General features: G+C 39.0%; 1 protein-coding gene across 1 annotated transcript in view; it reads left to right on the forward strand.

Annotated features, from left to right (window-relative positions):
- Positions 1 to 23795, forward strand: part of LOC135090683 (Ca(2+)/calmodulin-responsive adenylate cyclase-like) — a 48103-nt gene that overhangs the window by 19051 nt on the left and 5257 nt on the right. The window contains exons 7-23 of the mRNA XM_063987682.1: positions 1778 to 1936; positions 2766 to 2910; positions 6096 to 6257; positions 7161 to 7211; positions 10091 to 10279; positions 10439 to 10614; positions 10736 to 10838; positions 10992 to 11266; positions 11567 to 11687; positions 11945 to 12064; positions 12322 to 12501; positions 12772 to 12991; positions 13226 to 13350; positions 13724 to 13916; positions 16085 to 16210; positions 17999 to 20234; positions 23341 to 23671. Coding sequence (XP_063843752.1) covers positions 1778 to 1936; positions 2766 to 2910; positions 6096 to 6257; positions 7161 to 7211; positions 10091 to 10279; positions 10439 to 10614; positions 10736 to 10838; positions 10992 to 11266; positions 11567 to 11687; positions 11945 to 12064; positions 12322 to 12501; positions 12772 to 12991; positions 13226 to 13350; positions 13724 to 13916; positions 16085 to 16210; positions 17999 to 20234; positions 23341 to 23671 — 4912 coding nt within the window. The remainder of the gene's footprint in view (positions 1 to 1777; positions 1937 to 2765; positions 2911 to 6095; positions 6258 to 7160; positions 7212 to 10090; positions 10280 to 10438; positions 10615 to 10735; positions 10839 to 10991; positions 11267 to 11566; positions 11688 to 11944; positions 12065 to 12321; positions 12502 to 12771; positions 12992 to 13225; positions 13351 to 13723; positions 13917 to 16084; positions 16211 to 17998; positions 20235 to 23340; positions 23672 to 23795) is intronic.

The following is a 23795-nucleotide window of genomic DNA, read 5'->3' on the forward strand; positions in this document are numbered from 1 at the left end:
TGCTAAAAACTCTACCTTGAATGATTCTGGGCTTGTTCCTCCCTCTCTTCCACCCTCTGACTACTTCATGCTACCTATTAGAATTCTTCGCAATGATGTTTTCCATGCCCTTGCTGGCCTAAATTCTTGGAAGGCTTATGGACCTGATTGGGACCCTCCTATTGTTCTCCGAAACTGTGCCTCCGTGCTTGCACCTTGCCTAGTCAAACTCTTTCAGCTCTGTCTGTCAACATCTACCTTTCCTTCTTGCTGGAAGTTTGCCTACATTCAGCCTGTTCCTAAAAAGGGTAACCATTCTAATCCCTCAAACTACCGTCCTATTGCTTTAATTTCCTGCCTATCTAAAGTTTTTAAAATATATCCTCAACAGGAAGATTCTTAAACATCTATCACTTCACAACCTTCTATCTGATCACCAGTATGGGTTCCGTCAAGGCCGCTCTACTGGTGATCTGGCTTTCCTTACTGAGTCTTGGTCATCCTCTTTTAGAGATTTTGGTGAAACTTTTGCTACTGCCTTGGACATATCAAAAGCTTTTGATAGAGTCTGGCACAAAGCTTTGATTTCCAAACTACCCTCCTATGGTTTCTATCCTTCTCTCTGTAACTTCATCTCAAGTTTCCTTTCTGACCATTCTATTGCTGTTGTGGTAGATGGTCACTGTTCTCCTAAATCTATTAGCAGTAGTGTTCCTCAGGGTTCTGTCCTGTCACTCACTCTCTTCTTATTATTCATTAACGATCTCCTAAACCAAACTTCTTGTCCTATCCACTCCTACGCTGATGATACCACCCTGCACTTTTCCACGTCTTTTCATAGACGTCCAACCCTTCAGGAAGTAAACATTTCATGCAGGGAAGCCACAGAACACTTGACTTCTGATCCTTCTATCATTTCTCATCTCTCTAAAATTTCTGCTTGGGGCAGAGCAAACTTGGTAACGTTCAATGCCTCAAAAACTCAATTCCTCCATCTATCAACTCAGCACAACCTTCCAGACAACTATCCCCTCTTCTTTAATGACACTCATCTGTCTCCCTCTTCTACACTGAACATCCTCAGTCTGTCCTTTACTTATAATCTGAACTGGAAACTTCACATCTCATCTCTAGCTAAACAGCTTCTATGAAGTTAGGCGTTCTGAGATGTCTCTGCCAGTTTTTCTCACCCCCCCAGCTGCTAACTCTGTACAAGGGCCTTATCCATCCATGTATGGAGTATGCTTCACTTGTCTGGGGGGGTTCCACTCATACTGCTCTTCTAGACTGGGTGGAATCAAGAGCTTTTCATCTCATCAACTCCTCTCCTCTAACTGACTGTCTTCAGCCTCTCTCTCATCGCTGCAATGTTGCATCTCTAGCTGTCTTCTACCGGTATTTTCATGCTAACTGCTCTTCTGATCTTGCTAACTGCATGCCTCCCCTCCTCCTGCGGCCTCGCTGCACAAGACTTTCTTCTTTCTCTCACCCCTATCCTGTCCACTTCTCTAACGCAAGAGTTAACCAGTATTCTCAATCATTCATCCCTTTCTCTGGTAAACTCTAGAACTCCCTGCCTGCTTCTGTATTTCCACCTTCCTATGACTTGAATTCCTTCAAGAGGGAGGTTTCAAGACACTTATTCATCAATTTTTGACTACCACTTTGGACCCTTTTATGGGACTGGCACTTCAGTGGGCATTTTTTTTATTTGATTTTTGTTGCCCTTGGCCAGTGTCCCTCCTACATAAAAAAAAAAAAAAAAAAAAAAAAAAACATTCTCAACATGTCTCGGCAGCTCTGTGGTTGACGCGACAGACGTCCAGCTCAACATGAGGGTTGGCATCCACACAGGGCGGGTGCTGTGCGGCGTGCTGGGCCTGCGCAAGTGGCAGTACGACGTGTGGTCCAACGACGTGACGATGGCTAACATGATGGAGGCGGGAGGGGAGCCAGGGTGTGTTGGTTTTGATAGAGAGCCGTGTGACCCAGTGTTTAATAGATATACAGGACATTGCACAAATTTGATATGCCACTGTGTAGTACAGGACATTACACAAATTTGATATGCCACTGTATACAGGACATTACACAAATTTGATATGCCTCTGTGTAGTACAGGATAGCAGCTTCTTCCTTAAAATACCATATAATGTGTATTTTGGAGCCAGGGTGTGTTGACTTTAATAGTGGGTGCTATGTAATGTAACTCGGTGTTTAGCAGATGCACAGTACAGCACACAAATTAGATAGGCCACTGTGTAATTTAGGGTAACAGCTTCTTGCTTAAGAATACCTTACCACACAATCACTTATTTAATTTTGTGGATAAAGATGTGCTGCATGAACATGTGGTACTTTTGATATGATATGATTAGAACTTGAAAAAAAAAAAAAGGACCATTACAAAGGATAGAAAAATTAACAACCAGATTGTTGCCAAGTCTAAAGCAGAGAGAGAGACCTCTAGACATTGGATGAATAAAAATATTAGAGAAACTGGGAGAAAGAAGAGGCCCACATATATTGTTTCAAAGCAATAAGTGGACTAGAAAAATATTTAGAATATATATTTATCTTTTGATTAAAGGTAATGGAAGTACAAGGGAATAAGTATTTGTACAGATAATAAATAAATCACCAAATAGTAATTACTAGTTCGTAAGGAAGTTGACTCTTTGGAAACCAGCTCACCAACAATTAGAACCAGACTGAATGAAAGTAAACACCAAGACAGGACAGCAGGACTCTGACACATGCCTCTTATGATGACACATCCCCCACAGGCGAGTGCACATCACACAGGCAACGCTGGACTGCCTGGGGAATGAGTATGAGGTGGAGCCGGGGGACGGACACCTGCGCTCCCAGTACCTGAGGGACCACAATGTCACCTCCTACTTTATCATTCCTCCCCCGCGCCGCCGAAAGGTACGTGCCTCCTGTGGTGCTGTGGGGCGCTCAGACTGGTGTTTGCCCGGGAGGTAAAAGAAACGGAATGAGTTTTAGTTGCCATTATATTACGTGCAGTTTTAGTTGCCTTTTATGTATGATTTATTAGCATCTAGTGCCCATAACTGTACATGATGTAGCTTCTTGTCCATTGCTTGTACAAGGGAGACTATTTTTGTTGATTTCAGTTGATCTATTTTTGTAGGGACTAAGATTATGATAATGAAAAATATATGATGTATTTGGTTTACCTACAAAGTTATTGTGAAAACTTTATCCACATGAGATGCAAAGCTTTTAAAACTATTAGGAGGAAACTAGATCCATTAAATAATACGCTACATCTGCTTTTATTAAATCTAACTGCTAATTAATTTATATTTTGTAAGTTCTTTAAGCTCTGTCGAAATGTAGTGGCTTTCTTAATTTGCATCTAATTTTATATATTTGTTTTTTCAGGGATATATAATTTGCTTTTTATTTTAAGTTGCCTTTAACAGCGATCCTAACTTCTCGTAGTCATAGATTGAACTTGTTTGTTTTGAGTGACTGTAGAAATGCTGAGACATTGCTATAAAAGAATTATTTTTTGTTTAGACATGGGAACTTTTACCTCTTAATTTAATCTAACTTTGTTTTGCACTTTTTTTTCTTTTTGTGTTCATCATTAATATGTCGAGAGTCGAAACATTCTGTTGAGTAATTTCATGCAGGAGTTTATTATAAAAGTCAGTTGTTGTGACGAAGAGTAACTGAAGGCTCTTGTGCCTTTATGTACACATGACTAGAGGAAGTAAGTACGGTGAGAGAGAGAGAGAGAGAGAGAGAGAGAGAGAGAGAGAGAGAGAGAGAGAGAGAGAGAGAAATTTACCTAGTCATATTATAAAGTTCTGAGCTACATTCCTATAATTCTTTCTCTGTATCTATGCTATGTCAAGCTTTCCTTCTGTCAGATCTATACTCCTTGTTTCTGTGACCTCTTAGTCCATTCCAGGTATTTATATGTCTGTGGAAGAAGCTGTACAGCTTTTATCATTGAATAGTCCTTCCCTTCTCAACTTTTCATGTCCATTTTAAATACAGTACCTAGTCTCTCCTTGTTCTTGTATTAGGAGAACTTCTCTATTTCTTTCAGGTATTTAACTTAAGTATTGTGATTAGGTCTTTTGTACTCTTACTTGAACTGTGTATGCGTGTGCATGCGTGTGTGTGTGTGTGTGTGTGTGTGTGTGTGTGTGTGTGTGTGTGTGTGTGTGTGTCAAGGGACAGACCCCCTTCAGACAAATGATGACACAACAGACCGTCAGTGTCAGTGGAATGATGCATCGGCTGTCATAAGTAGATGTTTGAAGTAGTAATGGAGTCACCGTTGTTAATGAGTACAAATACGTATATGTGCCTAAATGCTTCCTCCACCAATCTTGATGTAGTGTTGTGTTGCAGAGGACACGTACTGCTGTCAAGGATAATCACCATACATAATTACACACAAGTTTCAAAGCTAAAAATTTACTTATAATTAATTTCTGATATAACAGACATTACGTTTCATATCATAGATGTTATGTCTTATTTATTTATTTGTTTCATTTTATTTATTACTATTTTTTATTTATATTTATTTTATTTTATTTTTTTCCTCCCACCAGTTTTGTTTATTTATTTTATTTTATTTTATTTTATTTATTTATTTATTTATTTATTTATTTATTTTATTATTTTTATTTATTTATTTATTTTTTTTTTTTTTTTACCAATAGGTGATTTTCTTGATCATTATACTAAAACTGATTGTCTGCGTGGTGGGCAGAAATATTTCTTTGACAACCATTCCATGATGGCTGTCCTGCTCTTATTTGGTTTGTATTTTATTATGTTTTTTTTGCTCCACACTTTCATTTTCTCTCCTTTTGATTTTCATAAGTTTTCTGTCTCTCTTTTCCTGTCAGCCTGATGTAAATACTAACAACAACTAGTATGCATTAATATATTAATAATTAACATGCTTTATGATCTTAACAGCAAAAAATAACAAAGCAATAACACACCACACAGAAGTAAAAGATTATTTAAATGTTAGCATGGCATTAATACACTCAATCTTGCTATAACAATCTGCTGGTTGCCTGTTCAATAATAATTTATGTTTTTTTTTTTTTTTTTTTTTTTTTTTTTTTTTTTTTTTTTAATGCATAAGTTTTGTTTTGTTTTCCTACATTCTTGAGCTTGAGAGAAGGGCTAGAGTGATCAATTTCCCTGATTAGGTAGCTGAGGGTTTTACTGTGTCCCTCACACAATATACTTCACCAGTAGAAGCTGTAATTAAAGAGCTTATTGAGGTATATCGTACATGCATGGAGACAATATACAAACAAGTCCATTCTGAATACTGTATAAGCTTTTGGTTAGTGATAGAGTGCATGACAGTTTTATGGGATGTCTCCAAAGAGACTGTTTTGGATCATGTATATCAGTGCATATATACATGCTAGATATATGCAGATGGGGATATGCCAAGCTGTGGTGATTATATCTATATTTATGAATTAATGATGTATTCTTAAGCATAGATATGTCTTTTGAGATTCTTTCAGTAGAGCTTCATTTCTTTCATAGGATAAAGGCTAAGCTAAGTTGAGAGACTTGTCTAGTTCATAAAAATATAATACTTTGAAAATTAAGTTTTGAATTTATAATTGAAGGCTTCATCTTGTTCAGAATTAAATTATTATTTAAAAGAAACTTATATTTAGAGGTTGTCTTTCATCTAGCTTTGCCCAGTCATTGCTCTAGACAAGTGTGTCCACCTCTTTTCAATGTGACCCAAAGATTAGCCTGTAACTACTTGTACATTTGGGTGCATAAGTAGCTTAAAGTTGTGAAAGCACTTTGCTTGTAGAGCTTCTGTGTCTATCCCATAACTAACCAGTCTTCTTGTTTCTCTGTGGTGGTGGAGGGGTTGTGAGGGAGGGAGGAAGGTGGTGTGTGGTGCTGTGAGGATCCACATCCTCCTGCTCCACTCTCCACTCTCTCTGTCCCTCCCTTCCCTCGTCCCTCCACCTCCACTGTCTTTACCTCCACACATCAACTTGGTGGTGCGTTGGGCTGCTGCTCCACTGCTGCACCCTTCAACACTGCAGCCCCTCCTGTTCAACACTCTCCAGGTGCGGTCAGCCTTAGGATCAACGCACCGCAGGAAACTGTCCTTCAAGAATGTGAGCAACGTGGTAGTGCAGCTGCTGCACTCCATCAAGTACTCCATGGAGGTGCCTTTCTCCAACATGGCAATCCCACCACAGGAGAAGTCAACGTCCATCACTAAGAAGGTAAGGCAGCCGCTCTGAGCCACCGGGACAAGGAGACAGACATCCGCCGTGGCCTTGTCCTCCTTGTGTTTATCTTGATGTGGAAGTCTGTTCATTTCAGTTGTTGCCAGCAGAATAGTGCAGTTTGCTTTGAGTTTGATTGTAACATTTGCTTCATATTATTTCCTATACAGTGGCAAACTTGAAATGTTTTTAAATAAGCTAAATAGAGACTTGTAGAGTTCATAGTGTTTAGGAATTGTGCAAACAGAAGTGAAATTTCATTGCATTATTGATATATTAAATGTTAGTGTTAGATATTCCAAAGTCAACAAAATGTACATTTCAAGTCTCTATATTAATCATCCTTGGAAATAATTTTTCCTTTAGAATGCCACTTTCAAAAGGCACAGCTGGACCACAGTGCTCTTCATAAACCTGCTATAATAATCAAATTTGTTTTCCCCAGATATTAATGTCATTTTTAAAATTTTATATAAATCTGGCTATAGCATTTATGATTTTGATTACTGTGTTGAGGAATTACTTTAGCAATGCTTTTTATGCTGATTTTGAGCATAGATTCAAACAGTACAATTTGATTATATCATTGATGTTTCTTTGTTCTTAAGAAGCTTGTGATTTTCTCTTAAAGATCTCATTTTCTGTGGCATTGATTTTTTAGGATATCAGAGATGAGTTTGTGAGAATAAGAAACTCCTCTAGCAAAGCATGAGTACAAATCACTTCTCACATGGTTAAAGAGGGTTGCTTGAAAAGTATTTGTTTTTCTTATTCTTTCACTCATCTTTATCTAGAGTTCAAGTACCTTTAACTGACTAATGGTGAGTAAATATTCCTCTGTTTGTCGTCCTTGATAGCTAGGCAACTAACACACTAACAGTCCCCCATTTCAATTTTCAGAGGAATATATTCTTTCACGAATACTACGAAATAGAGCGAGGGTGCCCACAAGTGAGTGACTCGTAATGATCTGTGTCTGGCTGTTTGTGACCCTACCCCAGGCCTGGCTCAGTCCTGGCCTTGACCTTAATTATCATCATGCCAGTCACCTCACTTCTCTGAAAGTTCAGTTACCTCATTATGGTTTCAGATGTGTGGAAGGTAGTCATGCAGAAAAGATATGTAAAGCACTTCTTGCAAAGGCATGTGATTTGCTTGTCTGTCTGCAATTGTTGCTGTTATCTACATTTCTGAAATCAGATGAGTGTGGAATGTTACTCAAGTTGGTGCTTCACATGGATTGTAATTCACTCACCCCACACACTACCACAGCCTGTACTCATCATATATATACAGTTAGAAGCCATCACTATTATGGACACAGAATTGCTAGTGGTATTTATTGCCTATCCTCATAATGCTTGGCATTTTGGTCAAAATTCATCTCAGACACACGTATGAAAGAATTAGTGTATATGTGAAGCACTCTGGATTTTATCAAAATGCCTGTATATATTTCAACCCCATCATCTGCTAGTAGCATTGTCCAGTATCATGGATGGCTTACTGCATCCCGTTCACTCCATAGCAGTCGGTAGATTGGGGATCACACTAAAAACTTGTGGTTGTTTTTATCTTAGAAGCTCTGTATGTCAAGCTCAATGTTTAATTCATCACTCTGCTCATCATCAAGTTCTCTATAAGCAGGGCACAGGTAGTTTGGGGAATTGATCTACACTGTGCAGGTAATAACCCATTTCTTTGTAGCTCAGTTGGTGTTCCATGTGTTTGACCTCAAACATATTCCTCCCTCATAACTTGCATCTATATGGATTGCATCTGATAAATTGTATCCTCTTCCTTCTCTGCTACTTAATATCTTTAGTTACTGGTAACCTCTAGTTCTTGCAAACAACCACATACCTTCACCAGTAGAATATTTATAGTGTGCAGCATCAAGATGTGTCAGATTTATTCTTGCAACCCACTTGACTCATCCTTCCTTGCTACTCACCTTACTTATTTGCTGATGACATTTGTCATTCAAGCTCTGGCTGTGTATCCAGCAGTGTGTGTGCACCTCATTTGCAGGTCAAATTCATTATGCACTTTAGATAAAGATTCTGTTTTATCAGTTAAGCTGAATATGATCTTATAAGTATTTGATTCATGCCTAATGTTATTATGCAATGAATCTCAGATATTCTTTTATTTACAAAGAATATGCATTTGTTACTTACCTTTTATTTTCAAAATGGCTTCTGAGGTTGAATTAGCCATGTAAAAAAAATAAAATAAAATACCCTCATATGAATTGGCAGAGTTAATGTTTATTTTATTTTTTACATGCACTGCATGTTATACTTTGCAGATGTAACCCTTTCATAGAATTGTAATCAACAGATTTGCAGATACAACTTTCCAGAAAACTTTTAGTGTTGATATGTTTTCTCTCTCTTTGGATTTGTAGCTGCCAAAGAATTCATAGTAGATAAGATGTCTCAATTCCAGAGACACTTATGCAGACCAAGTCTCACTTACGTTGATATATGGACTGTGTAGGATATTTAACCCATTAGGTGTTAATATTCTTCATCTATGAATATACCAGGCTGATATTCTTAAAAAAAAGTGGGGGGGGAGGAGTTAGTCAGGACCAAGCATATATTCATACATATTCCTTCAGATCTCAACCTCTAGATTTCTGGGAGAGTGGACTGGTATTGGAATAGCAGTAATGGTCATTGTGAATAAAAAATCTGTTTATTCTGTCCAGAAAAGTCTACAAATGCTGTTAATTAGTGAGGCCAATGTGATCAGGAGGCTCTTCAAAGGTTTCTTATGAGATACTGCATCTTTATTGTTAACTAATCAATCTCTTACATAGTCTTCCTTGGGTAATATACCCTGTTTGCTTGCAATCTTACATGCATTTTGAAGCATATGATGACACTGAAATGTTTAACCTGATGAATTCTTAAGTATATAATGTTTTGCAGAAGAAAACATAAGTCAGAGCAGTATCAGTTTGAGGTGCAATCAGTAAGTTTTGAGACTGCCTATTGTAGAGAGTAAAGTAAGTTATGGTCATGTGTGGACAACAGGAACAAACAGTAACTTTTTAGTCATTGTTTGCTTTGAAACAGATAACAAATATATTGAATCAGATGTTGGTAAATGTCATACCTATTGCCATCCTAAGAGAGGAATCATATGCCACATCAGGTTGAAATACACCATTCTTCCCTGACTTCTGTCCTAAGTATTTAATGCTACTTTCTAAAAGGTTCTTAATGTCCTTTGAATTATTAGCTATAGCTTCAAAAGCTGAAGTAGAATATGTAGCACATGTACATATTTAGAATATTCCTCTAATTAAGTTAATCAACAACATTACCCCCAGTTAAATGGATACCAGTAATCTTGCCAGGCCACACTCCTAATGCTTCTGTACTAGTGTTTGTAAGGCACATACCCAAGTAGTAATGTTAAATGCCTAACGGGTTAAATAACTGCAGCTTTGTGAACTGAAACAGGAATGTTTTATGAGAATGTTTGTATGATTCAGATATCCATCAGCACTTGCCTCCGAGAACATTAATATCAGTGCTGTGTGTGTCCTCCTTGTGTAAGACAGAACTAAAAACAATTAATTGCATCACTACTTCAAAAAAATATTGCAAATTATAGAACAAGTTTAAGATTAGATATATATTTTTGTCTTCCAATTATCACATATTGAGCAGATACACTAGACACAAGTTTATTTATGGTACATGCTCTGTAGCGTAGCAATTACAAGCAGTCATTGAACAGATAACACAGTCTGCTGCTAGCCTGTGTGTTTATGTGATCATCCAGGGTCCATAAGTATTGTCCTTTACTTTCAGTCCAGCCTTCTGTCAGATAAATTCAAGCGACCATTCAAGAAGAGACACTCTTCCCTCCCTCACGCCCCATCAAACCGAGTCAACAAGTACTTAGCTCAGGCCATCGAGGCAAGATCAGTGGACCGTGAGAAGTCCACCCATGTGTCACTGATCACATTGTGCTTCAGAGACAAACAGAAGGAGAGACATGTAAGCAGAAATTATTAGATATCAACAGTTGTAACTAACCAGTGTCTAAGGAGTTTGAATTATATTTTAGGCATCTGGTTAAATGGGCTATTATTATTACTGCTGTTAATAATTATGATGATGATGAATTTAATGTCCCTTTTGTATCATGCCTTACAGTACCATGAGGAACAAGATGTTGGTTTTGGCAGTTCTCTTCTGTGTTCATTGTTCCTGCTGCTGTTTGTGGCGTCTGTGCAAGCTCTGGTGTTGCCCCGCACACTGCTCTTCCTCTTCTTGTTCCTAGCTGCATTTGTCACAATATCTGTTATATTAATTGTTCTCCTTGCATCAAGGTGAGGATGATCAAAATTAGATAACATTAGAACTTGTATACCTGTGTAATTTGATTTATGGGAACATGTCAGGTGGGTTATGATGAATAGAAGTAGAGTTATTACCATTTTCTGACAACAGGTTGAAAGTCACCACTTGGGATCCCTCGAGGAGGTTTGTGCTGCGCCTCGTGCTGACCATCGTGGCTGTGACCGTCATTTATATCATGGCTCAGGTTAATTCGGTAAGCAGACCTTCAGTAACTACATAATTACCACCTCATGTTGATTGAATTAGTTCCTGACTGTGATTATTGTACGGTTGAGCATGTTAATGAAAAACTTTAAAAGGTTATTTCTGTTTTATTGGATATATTTAATGTGTACCGTCTTTCCAGTTTACTTGTGACTTGCCATATGTTGCCTGCAAACCCAACATGACTCTTGAAACCTCAAGACATCGTGGACCACAGGACTTTGTCCGCAACCTGTGGTGCCCGCTCCCTGAATATATTCCTCTCTCATGTGTCCTTGGCTTTATATCAGTGGCAGTATTCCTCCGCCTGCCTATGCTGGTCAAGGCTCTGCTGGTCACCTCCATGGCAACTGTTTATGCCCTCTTAATCTGCTTCACACACCTGTCGCTGTTCACCTGTTATGATAAACGGGTTGGGTAAAGTATCAGAGTCGCTTTCTTAGAAGTAATTTGTGATTTACTTAGATTTGTGTTTCATCTTTGAAATTTATACTATTAGAGGTGATGTGTCAAAATTTATCTACTGTTGCTTTTAGTTTTTAAATTTCAACAAGTATTTTTTATGTTATTGATGGATGAAGCATGATATTTTTCATTTTTAGGCCAAAAGTTCTTATGGCTAAAATCAATAACCAGGGTTATTGTTAAACATGTGATTATATTACTTATATTCACAGTGAAAGCTGAAATGAGCAATCTCATATTTCACTCCCACAGGGCAGTGGTCCCAACAGAAGTGTTGGCAGTGGTGTACATTTTGCTGTTCTTGCTGGCAGTGATTGCTCATGGGCGCCAAGTGGAGTGGACTGCAAGACTTGACTTCCTCTGGCAGTGCCAGGTATATATTGTTTGTTTTTTTGTTTTCATGAAGAGAGAGATGTGATGATCAGACTGCTTATTTTATGACCTTGTTGCAGCAAGTATTCTATTTTGTCAGCCACTTATGTGCTACAAATTTCTTCACTCAGATGTTTATTCATGTCATATTGTAAGTGTTATGTATTCCACTGTACTTTAGATTTTCAAGGCCTTTGTATTACTTTCTCTTAGTTTTCTCCCGTTATTGAAAATTCAAAAGAGTTTGTACCATGCCAGGCTGCCGAGGAGAAGCAGGACATGGATGCTCTGCAGGAAAGCAATCGCCGCATCTTGTTCAATCTTCTCCCGGCTCACGTGGCAACTCACTTCCTTGACAATCAGTTCAGGAACAACATGGTATGTATTTGGCCAGGCGGGAAAAGCATGATATGAATCTGTTCACATCAGATTGCTTACAACTTTGCCATCTGATGAATTATTCTATAAAGTTTTTAATGTTACTATACATGTTATAACAGAATCTCATTTTAAGTTCATTATTACCTTGATAAAAACAGAAAATATAAGACAGCTTCTTTTAAAATGCTGAGTGATTTTTCCATGTATAGAAATCTTCATCAGGCTAAGTGTTTACTGTATCACACAAACTGTAGAAAGAAAAGTACACATCCCCCATCGCCCTGCAGGACTTGTACCACCAAAGTTACAGTCGTGTGGGTGTTGTCTTTGCCTCAATTCCAAACTTCCATGAGTTTTACACTGAACTTGCTGTCAACAATCAAGGCACTGAGTGTTTGAGGGTTCTCAATGAGATCATCGCCGACTTTGATGAGGTGAGTATAAACTGAATTTGGCAGTCAAAATATATATCACTTAGTTATAGGACTTTATGATGTGCTTGGACTGCAGTTAGCCTTTAAATTACTGTGATTGCTTATATAATCAAGTCCCTCTGGTCCCATGATGCTGTGATTATTATGAATTTTCCTGCTACTTGGGAAATGTGTGTGTGTGTGTGTGTGTGTGTGTGTGTGTGTGTGTGTGTGTGTGTGTGTGTGTGTGTGTGTGTGTGTGTGTTACCAGCATACTCTTCTCTCCCCCAGCTGCTGGATGATGAGCGCTTCAAGTCCGTGGACAAGATCAAGACAGTTGGGTCCACTTTCATGGCTGCTGTGGGGCTCATGCCAGACATGAGGATTCTGGACCACAAGGAAGAATCAGCCAGTTACTATTTGTCTATCTTGGCTGAACTTGTGTTTGCCTTTAGGGAAAAGTTGGCAAATATCAATGAAAATTCTTATAATAATTTTACCCTGCGAGTGGGTGAGTGTCACGTTTCTCAAGTTATCCTATTTGTATTTTTGAAGCAAGGCAGTAACAAGCATATTTTTAAAGTAAAAGTATGTGTAAGTAATTCATCTGACATCATTTTAGCTTAGATACCTTATGACATATTGTTCCCATACCATTCAGTTAGCCTTCAAAATATGACATTGTGTATTATGAGTTTCCTGCTCATATTAGTCTATGTCACCTTCATGCAAGCACACTTTACAGGCATGAATATTGGCCCTGTCGTGGCTGGAGTCATTGGTGCAAGGAAACCGCAGTACGACATCTGGGGCAACACTGTCAATGTTGCCAGCCGCATGGACTCAACAGGCCTGCCTAATCATACACAGGTAAGACTTATGTTGTATTCTAATTTGTTGTGTCTCCAATACACTTGCACCTATATTTTGAACATATTGTTTTAGATGGCAGTATTCTTGTATTAAAAAGGCCACATTATAGGAGGAAATAAAACATGTTGCATATTTTTATTATCATGATAACAGGGATAAGAGTGTGAATGATATGTATAAGTGCGTGGTGCTCTGTCTGGGCAACCCCATTTGGGATTGCCAGCTTGGTATATTGAGTAGATAGATATAAGATAGCCAGACAATGACCAGACAAAATGGTTGATAGCATACATTGACAATTCTAATATGAGTATGATTATTAATTTTTTTGGTTACTAATGCATGCCACCACCTTCCACCACTCACATAGGTGACAGAGGAGGTGTACCAGGTCCTGCGCAACAGACCGTACCAATTCCAGTGCCGTGGCAAGGTGAAGGTGAAAGGCAAGGGAGAAATGACTACCTTCTTTCTCATTGACCGCAAGGAGCCGGCCACCATCAAGGCAGATGAGGACCACCAGGTGCCACCCCCAAAGATTCCTCCCCACCTGCAGTCCTACGGTGAGTGCAGACAAGAATCTTGGCCGCCATCAAGCACTAATACGTTACTCTTGTAGTCTTAGCTCAACACACACACATAGGCACACACATGAAGGAGAAGTATCTAGAGGTGTGGTGTGAATATGTTATCAAAGAAATTGTAGTCTTTTCGATGTAATTTCTTATCACTGAAGACAACTAAGGGTATCACTGCCAAGATGCAAAGGAATTTACATCCTGTAATTCCTAATGCAAGCAGATTGCATGTAATAATTGTTTATGGAAGTTACAATTTAATAAGATCATGATGTTGTAGCATTAATCATGCAAGCTCAAGCTTAATGTTATGTAAAATAATACTGAAGGAGGCTGGGTTGGACTGGGATGGGATGGGTTGAATTTTGTAACAAAAACCATAAATTACATAGACATGAAACAAGGTACAGCATATAATAAAAATGTTGATGACTCCTCTGGCCCCATAGTGATGTTTACCTCAAGACTTAGGTTACACTTCCTGATTAATCACGGATATACAAGTTGTGTGATGTGCCTCCTGAAAATGTCAGATGGGATGTTGCTGCATCACTTTGTTTCTTTATGAGTGATTGTTTGAAGGCAAATTAGGATTGTTCTAATTTTTTACTCATGATTCTTCATTATCATAATTAATATATTTTAAAACTCAATCAGTAATACTGTTTAAACTTTAATTTTTACTGATCATATAATTCATATTTAAGATTTTTATGAAAAAATATTTTTAACTAATTAAAGGTTCTTTTCATCCATTGTAATGATTAATTGAATGGGTTGATTTTTGTTCAAGTAACATTTATTCTTTTCTAACTACCATGAATGATCAGATGTTTTCTTTTATATTTATGTTCTGGTAATACCTTCAAGATTTATTAGCTAAGCATTGCTTACATGGGCAATTCCATTAATGTTGAATTCACAAAGCTATAAACTCTGACTACTTTCTCTCAAATACAAATGCTCATTAGATGATCTGTGTTGCAAATTACTGGATCTCTTGCCACACTCTTTTTGCTTTATATGCAGATTACATCTCTGCTCTATTGGCGTTGCCCACACTGTGTTAGTATCTCTAATTTAAATAATATCATGCATTTCTCTGTAGATGCATCACATTCAGGACAGAAACCTCTAAAGAAAGATGCAAACACTTCAGCATGACCCTCTGTAAGCCCTACATACCTTGCTGTCTGCATCACGACAACAAACACGTCTAAATGGCTGACCTGTACAATGTCTGAAATGATCAAGCTTGTAATGTTTCTTGTGAGGTAATTTTCAGGCTAGTAACTAACTCACAAGTAAATGTTTAGAAAGCTTAACAATACTGGATATAGATTTTTTGTAAGGTTTCACATTGTACTATCAGAAATTTAGATTTTTTTACTACATTTGCAGCAGACCTTAATATTTGCATGCTGTGTGTGACAAGACTGTAGGTTTGTGCCCAGGCAGTTGCCAGCAAAGAGGTGGGCAGCAAGGAAAGGGAGGCACCAGGGATGGAAAGGCAATCCTCATTGGCAATTTCAGAAGCACGTCTCCTTCGTGTTGGTTAAAATTTTTATGCTACATATTGTCAACATGATATGGGTGCATGGAAGGGTTGAGGGCAAGAGTGGTTTGGGTGTTGGTGGGGCAGAGGGCTTTGCAGGACCCATCCTGAGGTGCTGCTGGTGCCTGGTGAAGCTCTTGCCCTTGTCAAGCTTCCATTACATATAGCTAAAGGTTATTTATACTTATGGTGGCATCCAAGATTTTCTGATTCTTCTAAATCTTACTTTTTTTTTTTGCAATTAGTTTAAATTTTCAAGTAGAATTTTTTACTTTTCAAAAAACAGATTTTATTAGCTAGCCTTAATGATATAAGTTTTCAAAATTCATCTCAAGTTTTTCCTAAGCCTGGTCATGAGTCATACAGTAGACACTTGGTGTGCCTGATACACAAGGCCATCATGGTTTGAATTTGATCCTAATCTACAGAAAGTAACCCAAACCCTTTACCTTACCTTGACTTTGACTCTTAACAACCCTTCAACTGTCTTCAAATTGACTAAGAGAGACCTTCACCCTCTTGGCCGATTTAACACTGACTGCCCCCATACCCTCATCCCTAAGTAACTCCCCGACCCCCTGGCATGTCCCCCCACTAGCCCCGGATCATGGGTGTGGTTGGCCTGTGTGGCCCGCGTATTGTGTGGTTGGGCAGTGTGGCGGCACCCTCCACACTCCCCACTCCTCCCACCGCCCACACCAACGCCACTACCACACCCACAATGGTAAGGTGTTTCCAGTGTGTGCATGCCTGTAGCTACCCTCCTGCTGTCTTTTTCAGTGAGAGAGTACACAAGGGTGCCATGGATGGGGGCTGGTACGGCTGGGTTGTTTCTCTGGGAGTTTCATGGTTGTACATTGTCAGCTTTGAAGGTGTTTACTCAAAGAGAGGTATATTGTGTGGTTACTTGTAAAGTGTGAGTTGAATGGATTTTACGTTATCTAGGTTGGTTATTTTTTGTTTGGCATAAAACATGTTTTGTGAATGAGAGTTGTGAGGTATGTGAACATGTGGTAAGCTCTTTTTGTAAATATTGTCAACTTTGTGTATACTTTATGTTTTCTGTGGTGAAGGGAAAAATAATCACATTAGGTTTATTTGTAAGAATCATTGTATTAACCTTGATGTAAATTTAATAAACAAGGTTTATTTTCAAAGTATAATACACTATTGGGTCTCACTGTAAATGCTTTTGTATCTTCTTAATCATACTCACTGATTCTGGGATTCATATGGTACTTATTTAAGATTTGCACTATGCACTTTAAATAACAACATTGTATTCAATAACTGGTAGCCCGTGCTGTAAGCTTCATAATGTTATACAGAGCATATATAAATATGTCAACGTTTGATTATCCAATTAGATTATGTTGTCTATTCTTTCTTTTTCTATTGGGATAAAACTGATTTAAGGCTTGTTAAAGTGTTATGAGCTTTACCATTTTTAAATTTTATTTATAAATCATCTGTAATTTTAGTATCATGGTTTTATTTTATTTTATTAATTTATTTATTTTGTTCATTAAGTTATTGCTATTTATCATATTTTTGTTTATTTTATTGATTTATTTTTTAGAATTATTTCATGACCCCAGCTCTTGAAATGATGGAAGGGGTGTGTGGTGTGTGGGTGTGGCTAGAGTGTGGGTTGTGGGTGGCAGGCTCGAATGGTGTGTACTTGTGTTGGCTGGGCATCCTCTATCCCGCACTGAGTGAAATGTGAGGATACAATGGAGGAGAATTGTTACATGCATGTAGTAAATGTCAACCCATAGAACGGGTCTGAGAGACTATTATTGTGTCATAGAAGGTAGGGTATGACAGAAATTGGCTTGTGTGGACTGAGTTAGAAAAATGATTTATTATGAGCTGCATTCATTTTCTTTAGTGTTAATATTTTGTAAAATAAAGAGTGGACTGTAAATCTGACCTTGCATGAAGGATAGCATTTATCAGTAACTTTGTAATATATGTAGATGATTGTAGTAATTATAGGATAGAACTTAATCACTGTCATATATACGTCATCATGTATTTCAAGCATACTTGTAATTTGTAATGAAGACTATATAGTTAAGCATTGTAATGTAGTTGAACTTGTGGTCAGTTGATACTAATCACCCACACAGTGGGAAGAAGTGCAGTGGCCAGTTACAAGTGCACAAGCTTTCCTGGATGGGAGATTCAGTACTTCACATTTGATAGATTTAAATTTTTGCTTTCTATAGAGCATATCCTTTAATTGGTACCCACTGTTGAATATTTATTGTAAGTGATCACATTCAGTAAGCTGTACATCTTTGTACTTGCTTTTGTGCTCATTACTGCTACTTTTGTACTGAACTATTTCAAAGGTGACAGTATAGAATTGTATCTATGACTATGTATACACATATTTTTTATTAGTACAAATTTTTGAAAAATCAAAATCAGAATATTTAGTGATGTGTATGTATGGCTTGAGTGAGAGCTACAGTCACACACTTAACTTCTCCCTTTATATCCACAGGTGGATTGTTTGGAGGTGTGGCAACACCCCTGGCAATGGTGCCCCCCAAGGTGCCTCCCCATGGCCGCAGCCTCTCCCAGGGTCTCACTGGACAGCTCGTGCAGGGGCAGCCAGGAGGAACCCCTCGCTCCCGCCGCAACAGAGACTCCTTTTGTGACGATTTGCAGGCAATGAATATCAATGGCCAGAACCTCACCAAGTCAGGAGGAAGGCAGTCAGGAGGAGACAGCCAGAGATGTGAGGAAGAGCCACTGCTGACCAGGGTCCCTCCAGCTCCTCTTGATGCTCATGTCCTCCCACCAAGATTCTCTGTTGGACAGATGCGCTCCAGCAACAAATCTCAAACGCCAACTCGAGCTGCCATGCAACAGATGAAGCCCCAGGGCTCCATCACGGCCCCCAAACCATATTCTCAGTCCCGCCCTCGTACCTACCGCCCGGACGAGTACAACTTCCCACCAAGTGCATATGCCCCTGCTTGGACTCAGGCTCAGGGGCTCAGTGCACCTCACCAGGGAACCAATCCTGGAAATGCCGTAAAGAAAGTGTCAGGACGGAACCGAACCTCCCCAAGGAAAGAGAATGATGACGTACAGCTACGGCTCCCAGATCCAAGCAGGTCAGGTCTGAGTGGAGGACTCATCCTGCCACCAGTGCCACGCCACCACCACGTGGAAGAAGCTGGAGTGCGGCACAAGCTGCGCTCCTTTGCCAGGCACTACAGTGATGACAGTTTGCATGGGTCATCCCACAGAGACCTTCACTCCACCCGCATCCACTCCTCTGCTGATGAAATCAGTTCCCTGAATCGTTCTCCAAGCCTCAGTTCCTCTGATGAAAGCTTCTCACGCACAGACTTCTCTCGCACCGATGCTGACTCACCATCGCCACAGCACACTCCTTCCCTGAGTGACGAGCGCTTCAAATACATGTTCAGTGGCATGAATCTGGAAGGTGCTGCAGCACCAGGCTTCAGGGAACTGTCTCCACAGATATATTCAGACTATTTGTCAAGTGTCAAAGCTTCAAGTGATGAAAGTTCTTTGCGTTTGAACAGTCTTTCACGAGACTCTACAACTTATTCCTATCCCAATGTACCTGGGCTCTGGAGGGAGACAGATATAACCAGTCCAGGTCCTGAGGAGAGGATGCGGAGGGATGACTTAGTGATACCAAAGTTAACTGCTGAATTTTCTAGTGACAAAGTGAAACGTAGTAAACTTAGTGATAAGGCAGAGACGGAGGTTCCTTCACAGGTAGACAATTGTGTGAGTCATAGCGCTTCCCCATCCAGTGAGAAAGTGAAACCTGGATGTAGACTAAGCTATGTGGATTGTGACCTTAACTCCCCCTCAAGAACTAGTGCCTCTGGGAGCACAAGCCGAATGCGCAGCCTTGAAAGAAGTCCTCGAGAAACCTCGGCAATGACTCCCGATAGTGTTATTATGTCAAAAAAGCGTTCCTTGTCAAGGGAAGAAAGCCAGAAAATGGGTAACCACATTCAGTTAGAACACGACCAGTCCCGTAAGCGAAATCCAGAACGTCAGAAAAAGGACGGAGAGTGCCAGACAGACCCACGCAACCACCACCACAGAGCTGTTGCCTCAAGCACCCGGACACCGGAAAAAAACAAAACAGACAGAAAACTGGAAAAATCTTCAACATTTGAGGGAATACCAGAGGATGGAAAGTCTGCATCACTCGACTGCAATAGAGGAAGGTATGGTGGTCTGAGTGGAAGTAGTGAGATTGAGCAGGAAAGGGAAACACAGCAGCAGGAAAGCTCAGATGTTAGTAACAACAACTCAAGTAGTAACATCATGGAGAATTATGCAGGTAACACACTTGAAGGTTACTCAGCTCTTCAAAAGGCTGCCCAGCAACAGGAAAAGGAATTGAATAATATGTTTGGGAATCAGGTCAGGTTGGATCCACTGTCTGTCAAACCACTTACAGCAGAGTTGATGAACCTTGACCCTGTAATGCTTGGCCTTCACTTTGACCCCCATGGTAATCAGACAGTGCTACAGCTCACCTCTGCTTCTGTAGAAGGGGACTTGGTGCCCCACCAGCCAACCACTCCCCAGCTGGCGAAGCTATCCCTGGCCGACAAAGTGGTACTAGACTCTAGAGCACAGGCTTCCCGAGGCCCTCTTGGCCACAAGTTTCCTCTGGAGATTCCAGCCCCAGAGAGAATCAGTCTCCACCAGAGTGTGAGGAAATTTGTTGGCTCCAGGTAACCACTGAGCTCTTGCCAATGTTGCTGCTTCTCCACTAACATTGCCTACCTTGGTGACTGTACAATGTCTGCGTCTTAATAGAGAACTTGAGTATAGTTCCTTGGCACTCACCATTTTGACTAGAGAACACTTTTTGCTACTCATAGCTTCACTCAGTGTTAATAGGTGACGTGAAGGTGTAGACATTGTATTTACAAGAATGTTGCTATATAGAGGAACCCTTATTAATGGTGCCAGAAGTCCAATTTCAATTAAAGCTTTTGCCTATTTTCTAACATTACTAACAAGCACTTGCCTCTTGCTATCCAACATCCAAAAAGCATTAACATTTGGGAATCTGTTACCTCTTTCAACTTCATCCTTAATGTCCTCACTTTTCTATCAGTAAGTTTAGTCTGAAGTGTTATTAGATTATCTTTTCTCAGGAGGTTTATACAGAATTGTCCCTCACCTGCAGGAAGCCTACACTCAAGTACCTTCAGTGTTGATAGGTGTCATGCAGTCACTAGCTTTTATTTTGACTGTATATTCATTTACAAGTTAATTCTCTTTTAATTTCCATATTATACTCATAGCTACATATTTTCTTGCTGTATATCTGTTAGATAAAACTTTTGATCAGTGAAGCATCCATTGTGACATAAATGATGCTCAGAACTTGGAACAGCATGCACTGATGTTTAGGATGCAAAAGAAATGCGCATTACCTCTTACCTCAAATTAAATACAGTACTCATTATTGGTCAAAATAATTACCAATTGCAGCAACTTACTAAGCTGTTATACAGTCATTAATATTAAAAAGGTTATTCAACTGGGTTTTATTGTAGAATTGTGCTTCACTGATGTGTCAGCTGCTGGACTGCTCTAACATTTGCAGATGATTTAGTTTAGTTTTGTCCACCCCGTCAAAAACTTAGATGGAAATTTTTGGATACAGTGAAATATGCAGAAAACATTTTTAGAAAAGGATGATGTTTATTTTGAGTATTTGTGACCAAAAGTGATGCCATCCATGTGCAAGTGGCTCCCTGTTACTGGTTATTACATGTGGAAATTGAATAGGTATAGGGTACAAGAAAACCCCTTTTCCTTGTTGTTCCCATGCATTGTGCTTCACATGCTTACTGGGAAGATGCCCTACTAGCTCTTAGAATTACTGGTCGTTCATGTTTGTTGGCTGTGACGCAAGATAGTGACAGGCAAGGCTTGGCAGTGGCGGCGGCAGCAACGCAATAGTCACAGTGGTCTTGTTCTGGGCCAGGAGGCTGCCGACAGAATCTTGCATTACTCACTCATAGGAACTTGTCCTGAACACATTTTCTCTTAGGAAAAGTAATTGATTAGTTGAATGCAAAATTTTGTTGGTATGGGTTGGCCAGCATACTGATTTGCCATGTGTTGTGCATGTGAAGCGGACCAAAGATTTGCCTCATCTTTCCCTGTATAGACTGTTATTTTCTGCACACAATAATGTAACCTCAAAGTATTTCTTTTCATTTTTCATTGTAAATCATAAACATGTGCATTTGGTTCAAAATTTACTGATGAGTTTAAGCTTGTAATTTCTCATTATATTGCTTTTCCTAGAACTGAAAGGTTACACTATAATTTGCAGACTTTGCTATATATACCTGTTTCAATTCTCAGCTTCTGTGGTAAGTATACATATATTGCTGTGTATCCTGGTAGTATTTTTTACTTGTTTTCTTCTCAGCATATCTTGCACTAATAGTCATGCAAGTGATATCTTACTAACAAAAGGTCAGTACGGCTTGTAGATCATCTAACTTAGATGGTTCAAGATTTGAAGTGCCAGATTGATGTGAGTGATTGCCATCATGTATTTCATGGTCTGTGACTTCTGTCTCACACCAGATGAGTACATCAACTTTTTTTTACCAACCATATTAATCATATTCAAGTTCAAATGCCCTTAGTCATAATGTTAACAAATTCACATAAGTCTTATTAATATGATACAGTAACTATCTTCTAAACATAACATACACATTTCATTGTGCTGCCTGGGCAATACTTAATCATTATGGTATTCATTTATCTGTATGAAAACTGGACTAACAGCATGTGATACATGATGAAGTACTTGTATGTATTTTCCTACCATTGCTTTATGGAAAAATAAGAGTTTACTAGGCTTTTTAAGGATTTATGGAATGTTTAGCTTTATTTGCTTTATAATAGTTTTTGAATTAAGTTAGTTTCATGAGCTTTAGTTTCATTGTAGAATAAGATGTGTGTGTTGGAGCATAACAGGCATGCTCCTGGTGTACTAGTGGCTGTAGACTTGTACATGTGTACACTGCATTACTTGGTGTGCTTCAGGTGTACAGAGTGTAAATAATACTAATATTACTCTCACTGAAGGTTGCCTTGAGAACCTTCATGCTCACACATTTGTGTCTGTGTCTGGTCTCTTTATGATTTAATCAACTTAAAGTAAAATGCCTTTACAGTTGGTCATTTTTAGTGTTTACTTATGCATTGTGCTTTTCTTGTGTGCCACCTCACTTGTTTGGGAGAAGGCCACATGTACAAAAAATGCAAATCCAGCATAGACAAACTTCATAACACATTCTTTACTTAAATGTTTCAACAAATTAAACTTCACTACAAAAGATTTTTTACCATGGCATTTCTTTGGACTTGACAGCCATCATTACTGCTTCCCTTAGAACCAAAGTATTGGAAATGAACCTAACCTGAAAGAAATTGAAAGCATAAAGAAAGCATCATTTTTATGGATTTCTTATGTATAGCACACACTTTTATCCTTTTTTTTTTATCAAGAAATTTCATGATCAATCCATTATCATGAAGGATTAAAACTAACAAAATGTTAGTATGGAAGTTTTAACATGATTGTGTAATTAATACCTATTTGAAAATTAACACAGAGATAACCTATGCGAAAAGTAGCATAGTAATATTATATATTTCAGTATATCAATGCAATCAATCAGCTGTTCATTTCTACCAAAAGGGAATAGTTATTTCTTTTTCAAATTAACCTCCATGACAATGGATCTCCTCAGCTCTATAGGATAATTATTGAAAAGAGCACGTTGTGTTCTCCTTCAGCAGAGTCCCTGGACCTTGTGGACACAGTGAGTATGAGAACATGGAGTCAGATGTGCCAGATGCCTCCACTGACGATGAGGGACTCAGCGACCTACGGCGGGACACTGCAGGAGGCAAGGTGGCCTCAGGAGACAGACGCCCTGATGACCGGAGAGAAAGTCCCAAGCAGAACTTGTTGGTGGAGAAGCACAACCTCAAGGGAGGCGAACACCAGACGGACGATGACGACGATGTGAGGTCCTTTGAGGAGGAGGAGCGAAGGATGGCCCACGAGCTGAGTGGTGCTCAGATGGACAGATCCGGAAATACCTCTGGGCAATCATTACCAGTGGTGAGTGAAGTACAGCAATACCTCATTATATGATAAACTGCAATATAGTGGACAAATAATAATCCAATGCACAAATTGTCTAGGTTCAAAATTGAATCAGGAATTAAAGATGGTTATATATAAG

This window comes from Scylla paramamosain, chromosome 35, assembly GCF_035594125.1.
Source record: "Scylla paramamosain isolate STU-SP2022 chromosome 35, ASM3559412v1, whole genome shotgun sequence".
NCBI lineage: Eukaryota > Metazoa > Arthropoda > Malacostraca > Decapoda > Portunidae > Scylla > Scylla paramamosain.